Source organism: Mustela erminea, chromosome 2 (genome assembly GCF_009829155.1).
Source record: "Mustela erminea isolate mMusErm1 chromosome 2, mMusErm1.Pri, whole genome shotgun sequence".
NCBI lineage: Eukaryota > Metazoa > Chordata > Mammalia > Carnivora > Mustelidae > Mustela > Mustela erminea.
Genome location: NC_045615.1, coordinates 159,432,709 through 159,450,533, shown reverse-complemented (window position 1 = coordinate 159,450,533; position 17,825 = coordinate 159,432,709). Strand labels below are relative to the sequence as shown.

The 17,825-nt window shown below is 48.2% G+C and overlaps 1 protein-coding gene and 1 pseudogene across 1 annotated transcript in view; one reads left to right on the top strand and one right to left on the bottom strand.

Moving 5' to 3' along the window:
• SHROOM3 (shroom family member 3) overlaps positions 1–17,825 on the bottom strand; it is a 290,162-nt gene that overhangs the window by 169,202 nt on the left and 103,135 nt on the right. The window contains exon 2 of the mRNA XM_032334624.1: positions 17,203–17,357. Coding sequence (XP_032190515.1) covers positions 17,203–17,357 — 155 coding nt within the window. The remainder of the gene's footprint in view (positions 1–17,202; positions 17,358–17,825) is intronic.
• Positions 2,128–6,014, top strand: LOC116585231 (annotated as a pseudogene).

The following is a 17,825-nucleotide window of genomic DNA, read 5'->3' as shown; positions in this document are numbered from 1 at the left end:
CTGTTTTTACTGGGACAGGAGCAGTTCTCTCAAGATGCTTTCATTCGTCTTTTAACAAGATGGAGAAAACATGAGTTTATAGTAAAGAATGTTATTTTATTGAGTGAGCGACTAACATATTCTCGGGAAGTGGACGGGTGTTTAAAGCCCCATGTTCTGCCAATACCAACCCCTTGTTGCTTCCTGTAAGGAAGACGGACTTATTCACCCAAAGCCAAGGGACTGGAAGAGAACAGTAAAGGGAACCACAACAGCTTCTATTCAAACCAACAGACAGTGAATTACCAGACCCTTCCCAGTAGCTCACCCTTCTGGCAGCTGGAAAGAAGCTGATGACTTGCCGGTGCTTTCCAAGGAGAGGGATATAGGCCCCTAGGAGTTCATTTATGCCCAAGGCTTTTTAGCCTGAGATATCCAAAAATTCCAAGCATATATTACTTTTTATCTCAATAGCCACAAGGAGACCAACTATCCTGTTGGAATTCTAGACTTAGATCTATTTGACCAGCTTCTCCTTACATTTTAGGTAGCTCAGAAACTGCACTAAAACCTGGTAAAATACTCACATGTACCAGGAGCGTCTATTTCAAAATTTACATCTGAACTCTAAGGTCCAAGATTATGTTTATGGGCAAGCTGCTGAGCCAGCCACGTGGCCTTCCCTCAAATCAGTACCTGTTGGCTTAGCATCTGAGGCCATTTTTAACTCACGATTTAAATTTTTGCTTTAGTCATGGTATATTTTTAAAATTTTTTTTTATTTTTATTTCTTTTAAAGATTTTATTTATTTATTTGACAGACAGAGATCTCAAGTAGGCAGAGAGGCAGGCAGAGAGAGAGGAGGAAGCAGGCTCCCCAAGGAGCAGAGAGCCCGATGCGGGGCTCGATCCCAGGACCCTGGGACCATGACCCGAGCTGAAGGCAGAGCCCTAACCCACTGAGCCACCCAGGCGCCCCTTAAAATTTTATTTTTAATTCAAAAATTTTAATTGTAAAACATATACAACATAAGATTTACCACCTTAACCATTTTTTAAAAGATTTTATTCACCTATTTGACAGAGAGAGAGACCGCGAGAGAGGGAACACAAGCAGGGGGAGTGGGAGAGGCAGAAGCAGGCTTCCCGTCAAGCAGGGAGCCCGATGTGTCCTGGATCCCTCGACCCCAGGATCATGACCTGAGCCAAAGGCAGACACTTAACTGACTGAGCTACCCAGGCACCCCACATCTTAACCATCTTTAAGTATGGAGTTCACTGGTATAAAGTACATCCCAGCATCCACATTCAGGATTCTTTTCATCTTACTCAACTGGGACTCCATGGCCGTAAAACGCAGCCTGCCCATCCCCCCTTCCCCCCCAGCCCGCCCCCCGCCGGCAGTCACCATTCTACTTTCCGTATCTCTGAACGGGAGGATGCCGGTACCTCCCATCAGGGGAACAGACCGCATTCAATCTCTCACGGCTGCTCGTTTCATTTCCCATAAAGTCCTCAAGGCTCATCCATGCGGTAGCAGGCGTCAGAATTTCCATCCTTCCCAAGGCTGCAAATTCCTTGTTTTGGACTGCAAAGCGTTTCAAGTGTATCCAGCAAGTTAATAAATCACCTAGATGGAGAAGGCGTACGTGGCCTGTTTAGTAAAACTTCAGGCTTGGAAACCATAAGCAAGGGAGTGAGCAAATTTACGGGAATCCTTAAAGCTGGGTTCTTCACGGCGCAGCAGAACCCCCTGGAAAGCTGCCAAACCACGCACTGCGGGGCCCAAACCCTGAATATCGGACATGGTAGAGCAGCATCTAGAGTCGGGCCGAGGTATTTGCATTTCACAGGAGTTCCAGGCCAGACGCCGCTCTTTTGAGAACCACTGTAACCTATCCAGGGTTCTTTCTGGAAGATTCCAATGGCAAACATGTCCTATAGGGCAGGAAACGGCCCGTTCTCAGATGTCGTCCTTAGTTTCCACTGCCCGCCGCTTTGCCGGAAGAGTGCCGGAGGTCTGGGGCAGTGGTGAGTGCGGGTCCTTGAGGGCACTGTCCCGTGGTGTCTCGGCTCTGTCCGGGGCCTCCCTTGTCCTTGCCGACACCCACCGCTGAGCTCGGTCACTGTGTCCAGAGTTGGCCTGGGCCATGCCCTTGGGGACCCCTAGCAGCGCCCCCCCCCCCGGCAGATTCGGGCTCCCCTGGTCCCCTCTCGCTTCAGACACGGTATCCGCAGAGTTGTCCATCTCAGTCACGCCTGGCCCGGGGCCCTGCCCCAGGACCGTGGCACATCATCACGGCTGTTCTCCCCGTGTCTGCCGGCATCCCGCGTTGGCCAGAATCGAGGAGGGCCAGGCCCGGCTCTCAGCACCTTTCCCTGAGTCTCACAGGGAGTAACGCAGCCCGGATTCCCGACTCCCTAAGTGTCCCTGGTTTACCACAGGCGTGTCCTCTTCTCCCTGAGGCCAGAGAGGTGAAGCCAGGCCTCCCGGCACTCTTCCGGCAAAGCGGCGGGCAGTGGAAACTAAGGACGACATCTGAGAACGGGCGCAAGGTACGTTAAGAGCCTGAGCATCACCTCAAGGGACTATTCAAACGATCAGACCAGGCTCGTTTCTAACCTGGCTGGGGCCGAGACGGTTCTGTTTCCCCGCTACCTGGCAAGCAGGCGTTTGTGAGGAAGACCAGACTGGGTTCAGACTAAAGAACCCATGTTCATTTCTGTATATCTAAGTTACCATGTGACCGGGGTTGTTAGATAAAATCAGGGACGTACTTTTCCGGGGGAATTGTTATCTGAAATTCAACTAGAACGCACATCCTGTATTGTGATTTGCTAAATGTGTCAGCCCTCGATGTGACCTGCTACTGGGCGTGCGGCACGTGGGGACAACGTACGAAGGGGCAAATCCATACCTGAAACATACCCACCACTTTCTTTTTGCCATATTCAAACATGGATTTTCACATCTGAATTGTTGCCATATCTCTGTCAGATGATTTGCTAAATTGTGGAAGGGGTATTTCAACTACACCGTTGGGATATCTGATGTATCCCTAACCCTGATGTATCCCTAACCCTCATCTCCTGGGCCCACGGTCTCTGGCCACACCTCCGAGCTGGGCCAGCCACACAGGCTGACATGGCCAAGTTCAGCCTTTTAAGGCTGAGGTCACCTTCTGCCCCTGACTCAGCGGCTCCTAATGACAAGTCCCACACATTTGTCTCAGATAAAACACTGTATCGTTAACCTGCAAAGCTGACGAATATGAATTTGAATACTAGTTTGTGCATACTAGTTTTCACGACTAGTATGAATCCTCGTGTTATTACTGCCGTTCTGGTGTGTGAGATTATATTGTTCTCCACAGACTGCAGCTGTCCTTAGCCATGTCTTCGGAGCTTGGGAAGTCACTCCCAAGGAAAGTTCTGAGGAAGCAAGAAACGGAAAGGTAAGTTTGACTGAGGAACCAACCAGGAAAGAGACAGGTGTGGAGGCACAATTCCTAGGAGAGAAAAAATGTGGGACAGACGGGGTCCTGAAGCGGAGAGAAGCAGGGAGATTCATTAGGGTGCCGGCAGGAACAGGGCACACGGAGAAATTTCCTCTCCCCTGGAAGTTGGATCAGGCTCTGTGGAGTCAATCTGCAATGGACGGAGGCTGCTGGGGCTGTGGGTAAGTCCTCAGAAACAGAGCCCTTATACCTCTCCACTTCATTTATTGAGCATCTGCTATGTGGGAGAGAAGTGATACACTCTGAGCGTTCTCTTACAAAATCGTGAATGTTCCAGCATTTCTACATTCTTCCACTATCACCAGCACTGAAAAATCACCGGACAAATTGTGACCGGGATCCAGTGGTATAGTGTGTTGTGTTTTTTTGTTTTCTTTCGTTTGGGGGGGAAATAGAAAATGGCCGGCCGTACTGATTCCTTCATAACCATGAAACCTCAGTCCCTTCTCCCTTCTTGCTGTGCTGTTTCTCCCGTTTCTGTTTTGATTGGCACGTGGACTTGCTCAGGACAAGTCCGACAAGACGGGAGAGTTAATTTATTTAAGGGAATGAGAGTCAACACTGCATTGAAGACAAAAGGCTCTGGTCCGTAACTGTCTTTAGAGCAAAACAAACAGGGGCATTGGCAGAGCCCAATGTCGATGTCACCGATGTCGTTTTGGGGCTTTGAGCAGTCACAGAAAACCAGCTTCTCTGAGTTTCCCCTGGCTTGGAAGTTTGGGCTTCTGAGTCCGATGGAGTGGGCTTCAAACCCACACTTCATAGATGTGCCCCCCCCGTAGATGGCCAGCTGAGCTATGGGAAGTCTGGTTCCTCACCTACTACAGTAATAACAACACTAACACCTATTTCACAGGTTGTTTTAAGAATTAAATGTGAGGATGAAATGCTTGGAATGCCTAAAGCCAACAGGTGAGAGCTCCCCAGAATTATTTATCTAAACGCGGCAGGCGAACTCATAAAACCGAATTGATTCCTAGAGATAAAATCCTACATTTGATCTGAATTAATCCCCTTCTTCAGAACCTACTATGAATCTTCTAAAAGTGACCGCCCCATTGGCCCAGTTCAATCACCTCATGTAAATTCAGTATCAAGTGTCCCCGCTCTTTTATCCTCTTAATTTTAGAATGTTAATCCCAAGAAAATAATTCTAATACCACCCACATTGTCCGCATTTAGGGGACAGGACAGGGGTGTCCGTGACCTATAACACAAAAAGAAAAGGCCTCTCCCTGTTGGAGGGCTGTTCTGGAAAAGTCAAGGATAAGTCAGCCTTCTCAGAATATTTTATCGAAAGGTCTCAAAATTAAATTTGCCACTACACGATGCCTTGGAAACTCACACACTCGCAAAGAGGAAAACAATGCAAGACAGATAAAACGAAACAAAACACTGTGGGTCTTAAATTCCTGAATGTGGATTTATTTTTCTGTTTGTTAGTATCTCGCAGGAGGACCTGGAGATTTTAACTTCTGCTCCTGACTTTGAGACAGTGATGGAAAGAGGGTGAGAAACCAAGAAGCAAAGGTTGAACGGGCCCTTGTGCAAGCACCGCTGGTCTCAGTGGGGACGCAGCTCAGTGTCCAGCACCGCGGGGGGCTGCCCTTCCGGGATCCACTCACTGCAAGTTCCCGCAGGCCCGTGTGGGTCCTCAGGCCTCACCAAGTCAGCGCCGTTGTTACGAAGGTGTGTGACGTGAAACTGTGTAAACAGAGTAACACAAGGCCATTCCTACCTATTGACCTGGACCAGAAAGCTCTATTTTTAGAAACGGCTACACGCTGCTCTGCCCTTGGAAAGAAGGCAAGCCACACACTATTGCTATTTTGGAACATTTCCATGCCTTTGGGTTGTGTTCCAAAATATTTGTGAAAAAGTTAAGAGGGGAACCATCCCCAGTCTCAAACTAGAAATCTAAATTTTGAATTTTGCTTGTACATCCTGAGCAAGAAGAGGCACAAAGCTAGACTTTCATTTCGAGGAAACTGACACGGATCCCATCTTTGGGGGTTTCTGTGGGGCCAAAGAGACAAGGAAGGATCCATAGGAATGCTGCCCCCCCCCCCCCCCCCCCCCCCCCCCGCCAGAGGAAGACCCTGGCACACCTCTGAGCAAGGCAGGCCGCGTGCCTCAGTGGACCTTCTAATCACTTGGCCAGCTTGCTGGAGAGCGGGCGCGCCCTCCCCCACCCGGGCTGATTTAGGAAGAGCCGATCACCACCCAGCGGCTCCTGGGCATATCTTTGTTTTCATTTCGCAGCTACTCAGTGAGCACATGTCGTGGGCCAGGAGCCATTCCGGGCACTGGGGACACTGAATAGAATGTCTACCGGTCTGGAGTTTCTTTTCCAATGAAAGAAAGCGGATGTGAGTGTATGTCTCATCCGTAGGAAAGAACAAAACAAAACAAGGGGTGTTGGGAATACAGCAGGGAGGGGGCTGCTGCGAGTTTTAGTGGGCTGTGCGGGGAAGGATGGCATTTGAGCAAATACCTAAAAGTGAGGGAGCAAGTCAAAAGGGTATAATGGATAAAAAATATTCTTTTTTTTTAAATTAAAAAATACATATTTTTTTAAAAACTTAACTTGCAACCACTAGGGACAAAACAATGACTCTGTTTTACTACCTGTTCCTTTAAGTTGTGCAGGTGAAGGATGAGAGGCTTTGACAACATCTCACTCCCGAGCTAATCTCAGGAACGTCTGTTTGAGGCGCCCAGGCCTTGCTTGAGGGCCCTGCTTCTTTACCAGCAATTGAGAACAATGGCTGATTCCCAAGAGACCCCTTTAAAGAAACATTCCAAAGAATCCTTTTAAAATGCTCCCTAGAACCACAGTCTTCATGAAAACAATATAGCAACCTTCCTACCTAAACAATAAGCACACTCACCAAGCACCCGTCCCCCAGGATAATTTTACAGCCCCTACCCACTAAGCAAAAAACATCAGACACAGTCTGACACCAGCATAAGGGGCAGTGGAAAACTGCATTTCTCAAATGCACTGGCAAACTGTTACAGGGGTCCCCTAAACAACGCGGGGTTTAGGGGCACCTCACTCCCCCACAAAAATCTGCGTATGATGTTTGAGCCCCCCAAAACATAACTACTTAACAGCTCATAGTTGAACGGAAGACTTACTGATAGCAGCGTATTGATGTATTTTGAATATGTATTAGAAACTGTATTGTTACGACAAAGTAAGCTAAAGAAAAGGAACAAGGGAATCCTCGGGAAGAGAAAATACATATAACATCGTACTGTTTTTACTGGAAAAAATCCATGTGTGAGAGGACCTGAGCAGTTCGACCCCGTGTTGTGCAAGGGTCGACCGAGCAAAGCAAGCAGCCCGGCAGCTGGTGAGGGGGGGAGCGGGCCTCTGGTCCCACGAGGCAACTGAACCAGCATTTTAGGACCGAGAAGCAAAGGCGCAGAGAGGCTGGTCTTAGGAGCGTCATTTAACTGAGGACTAACGAGGGTCTTCAAAACTGTCACGTGCGAGGACCCCAGACGCAACAGAATCAGAAGACCGATGGCACCACATACACAGTTGGGGTCACCACTTTAATTCGGGTGGTCAAAGAGCAAGAAGCGTAGGGGTCGTCTCAACTCAGCCAGACCCAGCCACTTCTCTGCCTTCCGAAGGCTAAGGGTCTGTGCAGGGCGCTGGACGCTTCCAGACCTGTATTTTAAGCTTCCTCTCAGGATTCTAGTAGGACACCTGTGATCTTAGAGCCATTGTCATTATGTAAGACTCAAAAATACATAATCTAGAAGGAAAGTGGACAGTAAAAACAGTGGACTTGTCCAGAACAGGGCAAAACTGTCAGGACCTTCCAAGCTCTGATTTTCCACTGAGGACAGTGCAGTGTCTTCAACAACCGGCGGCATCGAACCGTTCTCTCCCAAAACCATTTCTCTATCTCTCACTCCCAAGAAGTCTGGGACTTGTGCTGTGGCTGTACGAGATTTTTTTTTTAATTTCTTTAAAATTTTTAAAAGAAATTTTAGATTTTAAATTTAAGATTTTTTTTCTTTTAAAATTTTATTTATTTATTTGACAGACAGAGATCACAAGTAGGTGGGGGGCAGGGGAAGCAGGCTCCCCCTGAGCAGAGAACCCGGTCGGGGCTCGATCCCGGGACCCTGAGATCATGACCTAAGTCAAAGGCAGAGGCTTAACCCACTGGGCCACCCAGGCGCCCCCGAGGTGTGATTTTTAAAAACCAGGACAGACAAAGGAAATGAACATGCCACGAGGACAGATAGCCGCTCACATGCTTGTTCCAATCTAGGACCTCTTGACACTGTCCTCACATCGCATGAGTAAGTTCAATGGCATTGAGCAAGCCATCTTTCACAGCTTGTTTCCTGGGGGCACCGGCCAGAAATAACATGCAGAGGGAACGTGCCGACCGCGGTATGGTGGGTGTGGTTTTACCAGCACAGAACAGCTGGATGGCCCCTGCACCTGCCGGCGACCACGAACTCCCCATGCAATGGCAGGTGGTCACAGCTCAGGTCACAGACATTCGTTCGGGGGGGCAGTGCAGACCAAGTGTTGCCCACCGACAACCCCTCCCCTGCCCACACCCCTTATCAGTAGCAACATCTCTTAATGAGCTTTTCAAAAAATTCTGCCTCCGTAGAGCAATAATGAGAAACAGGCGTCCCAGAAATGCCAGAGCGGGAGCCACTGGGGGTGGGGGGAGCAGGGGCGGGGCAGCCCTTCCGCATCAGGCCTGTGGGCATCCTAGACAGTCCTGAAATCTCGGAAGCAGGTGTCTCTGTGTCTGCTCTGTGGTTTTCCCTGCCACGAGCAAGGCTCTGGCCTGCTCCGTGCCTCTCCGGGTTTGCCTCCCTGGCTCTCGTGCTGCTTCCATCCTAACATCCCCGTCCCTCTGCGAGGCTTTCTTCTGCCTCTTAGTTCCTACCTCCACGTCGCTTCCCTTTATCACCTTGATCTACGGCTCTGACCAGTGGTTCTCAAACTTGACTACACGACAGAATCACCCAAGCAGCTTTAAAAGTGTCTGCTGTCAGGTTACACCCTCTACCAACTGAATTAGAACTCGGGGGAGGGAACCCCCGGATGGGTTGGTCTGTTTTGAACTCCCTCCATAAATCCCAGTGGGTAGCCACGTTGGCAAAGCCGCAGCTCTAGGCCATTTCGATTCGAGGGTGCAGAATGAAACAGGTTTGGTTCGTATTCCAAATCAGAATCATCCGAACATATCTGCTCAAGCTGGTGTGCCCACGTTGGGGGCCAGGAGAAAGGATGCAGGCGAAACTTCTGAGTGACGTCAGAGCTCAGACTTCACATCCCTTGTAAGGGCTCAGATATTTGCGGCCATTCTTTAGTGGCTGGGCTTGGAGGGGTGACTCCCCTTCGCTGGGAGACAGCACAGCCTTCCTTTGCACGCGGGCCAGCATTCGCCGCATAGCCAGTGAGCATATGTAACCCACTGAATAAAAATAGTGGTTAGCATCACGGGCGGCAGGAAAGTATGTCCCTTTTCTCATTACAGTAAGGGAGCCTCATGGCATACCTCTCAGGAAACCTAATAACGTGTTCTATGACTTTTCCACGGGCAGGAGCAACTGGTTAGGAAATCAGATACGAGACTTCTAGACAGTGACATTCCAGCCTAGGACTCCAGGGGAGCCTGAACCGGCCGGAGTGTGGTCCCAGCGGGGTGGAAATACCCCTCAAAGCATACTGAGTGAATTCCCGCGATGCCAGGCCTCTCGCAAAAGGTTCTGGGGCGCGAAGGCCATCGCAGCTGCCTCCTTGCCTTCCTCGCCGCCACTTGCTCAAGTGGAAAGAATGTCTAAGGGGCGAGTTCCCGCAGTTCCCAGTTTAGACTGATTCCCCACCTGGGGAAGGCTCGGCCGGGCCCGGCCGGGATGCAAAACCGGGTTCCAGTCTGGGGCCTGTACTCCCATCTCCGCTCTGCGCCACCCTTTGCTCAAATTCCGGATTGCCAAGGGCACATGCAGGATGCGTGAGGGGCAGCGGGCGGGGGTGGGGACGACGAGAGGGTCATCGCCAGCGCCGGGGGCATGAGGAGCTGGGAGGTACAGAAGGACAAGCTTCCAACACAAAGTCACGAGGGCGCTACTGCCCGCTGTCCTCGGCCCCGCTCAGGCTCCGTGTGCGCCTCACAGGGCCCAGGTGTCACAGACCCGCTTCCTGCACCTGCGGGAGGACTCGGCCACAGCGCACAGCGCCTTCTTATACCTTGAGAGGCAGTTCACGGGACTTACACAAATCTTTCTCATTCGGCTTCTGTGTCCAGCTGAGGCAAAGGAAGCCCCGTGTGTTACGCACGAGGCGAGTCCCCGGAGTTTCAGGAACAGTTTCTCAATTGTCTCTCAAAGATCGTCACTTCCTAATGGTCCTCAACTCCTACCACCTGCCCCCGTGAGAGTTCTCTTGTGGCAAAATTTTCCCAGAGGCCACAGACCGTGCTGTCTAAAGAACGTTACATTTTCCAATTGCGCTCAGCCCGGGCCACGTATGCCGGTGTAAGTCAAGCAATTAAGTCCACGGGACGAAGATTCACCAGGAGGCACAAGCCAGTCTGCAGCCTGACGGTCCTCTCCTGCAGCTCGGCCTCCCACCCACGAGCTACCGCTTGTTCCAGAATCAGAACAAAAGGTGGTCTCAAAAAAAAAAAAAAATCCCATTCTGAACTTGACCTTCATTGATACTGCCCTTTAGAATGAAGTTTCCTTTTAGCAAAATCGATATAATCAGAAACCTTAAAACTCATATGTTCTCATTTGTGCAAATACGTATGTGCATTGAATAGAACTACTGAAGGAGAATGCAGTCGGGTACACTTTCATGAGCTAAGACTGTACAATACATACTCCTCACGGAATAGTGGTGTAATATTTTATCACAGTAAGCCATTTTCAAACACACTGTCTTACTTCATCCTTACAGCAACTGAGCAGGGAAGATATTATCACTGTTTTCCATTTTAAAAAGAAACGTAGTCGCAGAGAGATTGATTTGTGCCCCTGATACCACGGTCAGAACACAGCAGAGACGGGGTTTTAATCCCAGTGACAGGAACCCCCATGGGCATGTGGCCATTTCTAAGCACCGGCATAATCTGGTTTAGAGATCATCATTCTGTAAGGAAAAAAACAGACGCTTTTTATGCTCCAGAAAAGTTCAGTCTACCATTCATACTTTGTTGCTTTGAAAACAGGGAGTTCTGTTGAATTTACTCTGCAAAGCTCTTAATAAATTCTTTCTTTAAACTGCTTCAAAATAGTTCAAAAGGGACACCAGGTGGTTAATCAGAGTAAGTCGCTTTAAGAATATCGATGCTTTTTAAGGGAATGGACTCGGGCGGGTGGGCGGGAAGAGAGCGGAGATGAACAGAGAGCGGACAGTGATAATATCCAAGAAATTATTTTCTTTCATAAGCTGGAACCGTGACTTGAAAACAACTGATCTGCAAAATCCTTTTTTTAAAATTAAAAGTTAATAGCACTAATTTCACATCCTTTAAAAGGGCCTTAAAATGCATTCTGTTCATTACCAGATACTTCTTTTGACATCACTGATGTCACAACTCAACCTAGACATAACAAAGTCACAGTGGCAAAGGGTGAGCCACCCCCCCCCCCATTCCATTCCAATAATGTCATCCCGCCGTTTATACAAAGAACCGTTCTGCCAACCCTCAGATATATGGGATGGGTTTTTTGTGGGGAGTGTGGGCCTGAGGGTGGAGGTTAACTTAATTTCATTGTCCTTTTTGTTAGAGGGAGGCACAAACATAAAGCAACAAATAGTTTTATTTCCAGAGGCTGATGAGGAACCTCAGGTCAGCTGGAGGACAAAGCAGGGACAGGCATGTACTGTGAACCCCCAAGGGAAGTTCAAGGTCAGTGGGAATCACTTCTTCATTTAATAATTTCCCCTGGATGAGTTAAAAATCAATTTATGGGGTCTTTCTAGTTTTGGGGTTTTCTTGTTTTTGTTTTTGTTTTTTTAGCATCACAAATATTTCTAAACGGAGGAGGCAGTGAGTAGAAACATTAGTTCATGACTTGAAGTGCTAAGAGGCCCAAGCCCTGTGTTCTCAGAGAACGAGCTTCTCACTTAGGCTACAAGCACTTGGCCTTGAGCAAGTCACTCCCCGTCTATGGACGCAGGACTCTCATTTCCTCCTCCAGACAGAGCCACAGACCAGAAAGGGACAAAACCTAGAGGCTCACTTCGGCCCCACTACACACGGCAGTTCACATGTGTTGGACGGATGCTTACTAATTACTAATGACTTCACTAATCACCCCTCCTTTCTCTTCAGTCTCTTTTCCCAGGAAATGTGATCAGCTCCTGCTTCTCTCTCACACACATATTGTCAGTCAAAAAAAAAAAAAATACACGTTCCCTTCCAATACTGTCAACTCAGAACAAATGAATGGGAAAGGGAAATGATATATCAAATTTGCACAAATGCTGGGAAGCTTTAGGAATAAGATTTCATTCTAAAAAGGGACTCACTTTCCAACACCCTCTGCTTAATGTTCTGAATTGGAATACGGCCCAGAAAGACCATTTCCCACCCACAGTCCTCCCGTCAACTGGGCCCTCCAATCGTTCTAGAGATGAAAGTAGACTTCTCACAAGAGGTGGCTTACTTAACAAATATGCATTACATTTTTAGGAGAGCTCATCACCATGCTGTACATATGAATTTCTCGTTTAATTCTCACAGTCCTCAGATAGATTGAATGACCTGCCCCGGGTCGCCGAGCTACTACTAAAGCCATCAGTCTTCTTGGCCAGACCTGAGCTGAAGGCAGAGGCTTAACCCAGTGAACCACCCAGGCACCCCAAGAACAGGAGTTTAGATGAACTGGCCAAGAAGGTGGAGAGACTAGCATCACCACCTCATGCGTCAGTCTCTCCCCAAAAGAATGGAATCTGACTTTGGTGTGGCTGCAGGGGGCCTATATGATGAGTCTTGCAAAACAAAGACAAAACACCATGAAATACAACCCAGAATTTTTCTTAGCTACACCATGAAATACAACCCAGAATTTTTCTTAGCAACAAACCATTGATACCAAGTTTAGCAATAGGATGATTCTGGGCAAAAATAACACCTTGATGCCAAATGTCGGGAGGTTGGATTTGCCAAGAAAAATGAGGGTTGTGGGGGTGAGCAGAATTGGGATTACAGCTCCAACCGTCTCAATGTCCCTCTGATTACCCAGTTCAAGATCGACATCAAAGTCCTAGCTCAGGGCAAGAACAGGAGTTTATTTATCTATTTATTTTTTAAAGATTTTATTTATGTACTTGACAGAGATCACAAGTAGGCAGAGCAGCAGGCAGAGAGAGAGGAGGAAGAAGGCTCCCCGCTGAGCAGAGAGCCTGATGTGGGGCTCGATCCCAGGACCCTGAGATCATGACCTGAGCTGAAGGCAGAGGCTTAAACCACTGAACCACCCAGGTACCCCAAGAACAGGAGTTTAGATGAACACCCAGAAATTAACCCCAACAGTCTATACTGAAGTGAAATTGTCACTTCTTCTTCTTCTTCTTCTTTTTTTTTCATTTAAATTTGAGGTTATTTGCAAACAACAGGGAGTAGTCCCTGTGTTAAAAGCACCTGGCATCACCCTCAGGATGATAAAGACCTTTTCCTTCGTTTCCATTTTAACAGTTACTTGCATCTAAGACTTATATTTCACACGGAGCTGCCAGATAAAGTCTCTACTAATGTTAGAGAGAGTTTGGAGTATTGACTCTTAATTGTGTACATGTCTGCTTTCTTGATGTAAATCCGTTGTACCATACTTGCATTCCACAAAGATTTTCCTTGTTCAAGTTTCCTTTACCTGGAAGATGTTCGTTTTCCATTTGGAAGGTCTTTTCTTTGGCCACTTCTTATTTTATCATTCTTCTCCATTTATCCATCACTAACGGTAGACACTTCCTCTTCATATACCAGCATCCAACATCCAACACATTCTCTGCTCCCGCAGTGTGCACACTGCCCCTTCACTCCCTCTTCCTGGAGGACTCAGCTCTCCCTTCTTCATGGGTCAGCAGATCTTGTCAGGTCTTTGACCCACAGCTCACTTGACACTCTGCATTTCTCCTGTCACTGTTGCCTTTAAAGAAGGTGTTTCTACTTTTGATTGTTTTTGGTCACTGGGTAAGAGACCCTCAAAACTTACACAAATACTTCTCTGCTCTACGTTCTTGGCATTTCTAATGATGGATGCACGGTGCTGCCCGCACCCTCCCAAAACTAACTTTATGGGGTGGGTTGGGGGAGGCAGGTTCACCTAGAGCTGCTGAATTTTCACTACACAAATGATTTCTCTGGAAAACAGACCCTCCAGTTAAGTTTCCAAAAAGCCACCTCAAGCTTTTTTTTAAAATGTACAGAGATCACTTAGAGAAAAAAAAGAAGATGAACGAATGAAATACACAAGTCGCGCTATCATGAATAAGTAGGAGGAAGTGAGGGGCACCTGGGTGGTTCAGTCGTTAAGCATCTGCCTTCAGCTCCGGTCTTGATCCTAGGGTCCTGGGACCTAGTCCCACTCCCCCTGCTGTCTCTCTCTCTCTCTGTCAAACAAACAAACAAACAAACAAACAAAAGTAGAAGGAAAAGAAATCTCAGGACCTGACGTGGGCCTAGGTAGGAAGACAAGACTTCTCCAGAAAACGACAGCTCTATTCAATACAGAGCCAGACTAATCCAGAGCAAAGGGGCTTGCGACCCAGTTCTCTGAAAGGTCAGGGAGGAATGTCCATCCCTGTCTACCAAGGCAAGTTTATAATCCCCATCTCTCAGTCGGTGCCTTTTCCTCAAACTCCGAGAGTTCCACTATAAAAATCAACACATAATAGATGAGATAAGACATATTCAAAAGGCATCTTAGAGGCAAAATGTTTCCCACACCAAAAGCAGGGACAGCAAGGACTCTTCAATAACCTTACCAATCACATTAGCATATCTAAAGAAAGAATATGTCGATCAGAAAGGGGATTTGGTGCGGGCTGGGGGGGCCCACACAGGGAAGAAACAAGACTGGAGAGTGTGGCTTAGGCAGCAGGATTCTCTGCCATCAGGAGGGGAAAGGGTCCCCACTAACCAGAGCACCTGGGCCACCCGGCAGACGTGTCCCTAGTGGAAACTGGGCCATCTGGCCATCAGAGTGGGGCCTCAGCCCCACTCCCTTCCCTCTGAAGGAGGTCACCAGGCACAACCTGACCTCATTATGGTCAGACTTCTTACTTAGCTTTCCTGTCAGGTAAGGTACACTGATTCTTGGACCACTTGGGATACCTGTTCCATTCAGAGTCATCTTTTTCAAAATGAGTGCTTACATTGACATTATGGCACCGTATCCTTCGATTTTTTTGTGGGTTTGGGTAATGTAAGTGAACATTCCTAAATTTCATGAGCTCCTGGGTACTGTCCTGATCAGTTTTGTACCAGTAAGCTTGGTGACCAGCCCCTTAATGGTAGTAAATTTACCAAAGGAATAAGGGGGGGGGGCGGTTGTGGTGGTGAGGAGCATCTCTTGATAGCCAGGCCATCAGCATTTTTGGCCCTATGGCAATACTCCTCCATGTTGCCACGTGCCCCTCTAACCCAATCCAGAAAAATAATGATCAAATATTGCACATCTACTACGTCCTTATTCTTTGTTCATTCAATCCATATAATGCCCTTTTGTGGCAAGAGTTATTATTTCTATTTTATAAATGAAAAAATTGAGGCTTAGAGAGGTCCAAGGTCACACAACTTGCAAACGACAAGGCTAGATTTCCACCTCGGGACTGTCTCCTGTTCTGCTAGAAGTGATTCAGATCTTATGCCATCACCAACTGGAAGGCAGGACAGAAGGCCAGCATGACTACTTGTCATAGCCAGAAACAGAGGTGTCCTCTCCAGAAGCTAATCTACCATTAGAGTCCCATCCAAACAAATCGAGAGTACAGACTCCACTCTCCCACCGCCAACAGATAAATGCCAGTGTTCTAAAGTTGGGCTTTGGGTGCCAACGCCAAAGCGAGTCCATAAACTCCAGCACTCTTTTGGACACATGGAATAGGCCTCGTAGTTCTGTGACTTCCTACACACCTGCCTGAGAAATCAGCCACTGTGTTTGGGACGACCGTTGGCTCTAGTCAAATCGTGGCCCATAAGGAATGGGCCTGTGCCTAGAGCTGGTGGATAATACATCAAGAGCAGCAGCTGCTATTGTTACCAACTAGCTACCAGGAGGATGTACAAGATTTCATTTCATCTTTTCAATCACCCTGTAAAGTAGATATTTAAAGGTGAGGAAAAGAAATCTTCAGTGAGGTTAGGTAAGTTGCCCGAGGTCACTCAGCTAGACAGCCCTGGAATGAGATCAGCTCTGGGCCTGGGCCCGATCGAACGGTTTCAAGCCACTCTCCATCCCTGACCACCAGAGAAGAAGCAGTGTGTGGCTAGATGGCCCTGAAGACAAGCCAGACACAGTGCAGCACTCAGGAGAGTCTCTAGAGCCTGGGGACGTGGTGAGCCCACACCCAGGGCTGTGTTTTTATGGTTGGGAGGAGCTGCTGGTCCCCTCAGCAAGGGCTCACTCTGGAAAGTTTGAGGAATGCATGAATGTAGGAGTGACTGGTCCCATAAGAGTTTCTTATGAGTGATGAAAAGATCATGCTATTTTCACATCCTGAAAATGGCATGGCTTGATGGATGACTTCTAGAGTTCTGGCCAACGTGAACATTCTCAAATGTTGTAACATTTAGTTGCCATGTAAGGCAGCCAAAACTTGATTAGTAAGGAAATATCTAAATAAGAAAATTGTGCAGGCCTAGGGCCTAGTAGGTCAAGGTAATGACTCTCAAGTGGCGGATGAAGCAGAACCGAGCTTATCTACATTCTCTTCTGGTGCTTCCACTTACCAGCTCTGCTACCTTCAGCCATTTCGGCAGCCTCTTGCCTGTGAGTGGGGACAGTGATCGCTATCTCTCCAGATTCTTGGGAGCTTAAATGGGCTAGCATATGGAAAATACCGGAGCAGTGCTTGGTTTGTAACAGTGCCAAAAAAATGGTTTTTAACTCCTTTATCCTTTTTATAAATAATTTCCTCTGCCAGGATGCAGGTTTCTCCAGGAGTAGGACATCAGCCACTTAAGGCATTATACCCAATCACAACCCAAACCTTTTCCAAGAGCCACCAGGGTTACCACCAGGAAAACAAGACAAAGCAAACAAAAGAAGGAATTGGCTTGTTTGGATGACGGCTGCGGTGTAGGTGAGGCTAGTGGAATGCCACCTAAAGCCTCAAGCCAACTGCTTCCTCTAGTTCCACAAGGAGACAAGGCTTCACAGAGCTCCAACCACATCTGGGATCAATCGCTTTTCATTACACCCAGAAATTTAGAAAGTACCGTGAGGTAGAGCTGTGCCAAGCCCAGTACCTGCTGGAAAAGCCAGCGTTTCAAAAGAAAGCGGTGTCTGAAACGTCTTCGCTCAACCTCCTCCTCACATGCCACAGGAAGGATAAGGGAAAAACCAGGGCAGGGCAGCAGGGAGGCAGAAGGATCCACGCAGGGAGATTTAAAGAACAAGCTACTGATCCCAGCTCTTCCCAGGACGTGGAGCAGGGTGGGGGCTGGTGTCGGAGGGAGAGTGGAGGCACGGCACAGCCTACCTGCGTACCACCAGCCTGAGGGTCTTGTAGGATCCTTTCACCAAGGACACGGCCTCCCTCCTGGAGCTGCTCAGCACAACCTCGTTGATGTGCACCACCTCGTCCCCGGCCCGCAGTCTGGAGCTCACCAAGTCCGCTTTGCCCCCTTCTTCGATCTGCTCAGAGAGAGGAAAGAGCCCTGGGTAAGCTGCTCCAGGCCCCCCTGGACTTCTGCAGAGCCCGACGGACCGGTTATGACCATGCCCACTGGCAGCCAACCCGAGGGTATCGTGGGGAGGAGGTAGGGACTGCCTCCTGTTTTCCATGCCCTCAAGCACCCAGCACCCTGCCTGTCCTCAGAGGGTGCTCAGAAACATTAGCTGAAGGGGTGAAGGATCTCACTTTCCATCCACGACACTCTATGCCATTCCGCTCACCACCCGCCCTTCATGGCTCCAACTCCCAAAGTCCACTCAGAACAACTGTTTAATGACTTTACAAGTTGAGATCTTCTTGTCTCATTTTTTGGTCTAAAATTATAATTCACTGGATAAGAAGACTTTGGTATATCTAGACAAATGCAGTATTATTCAGCACTAAAAGGAATTGAGCTTTCAAGCCACAGAAAGACACGGAGGAATCTT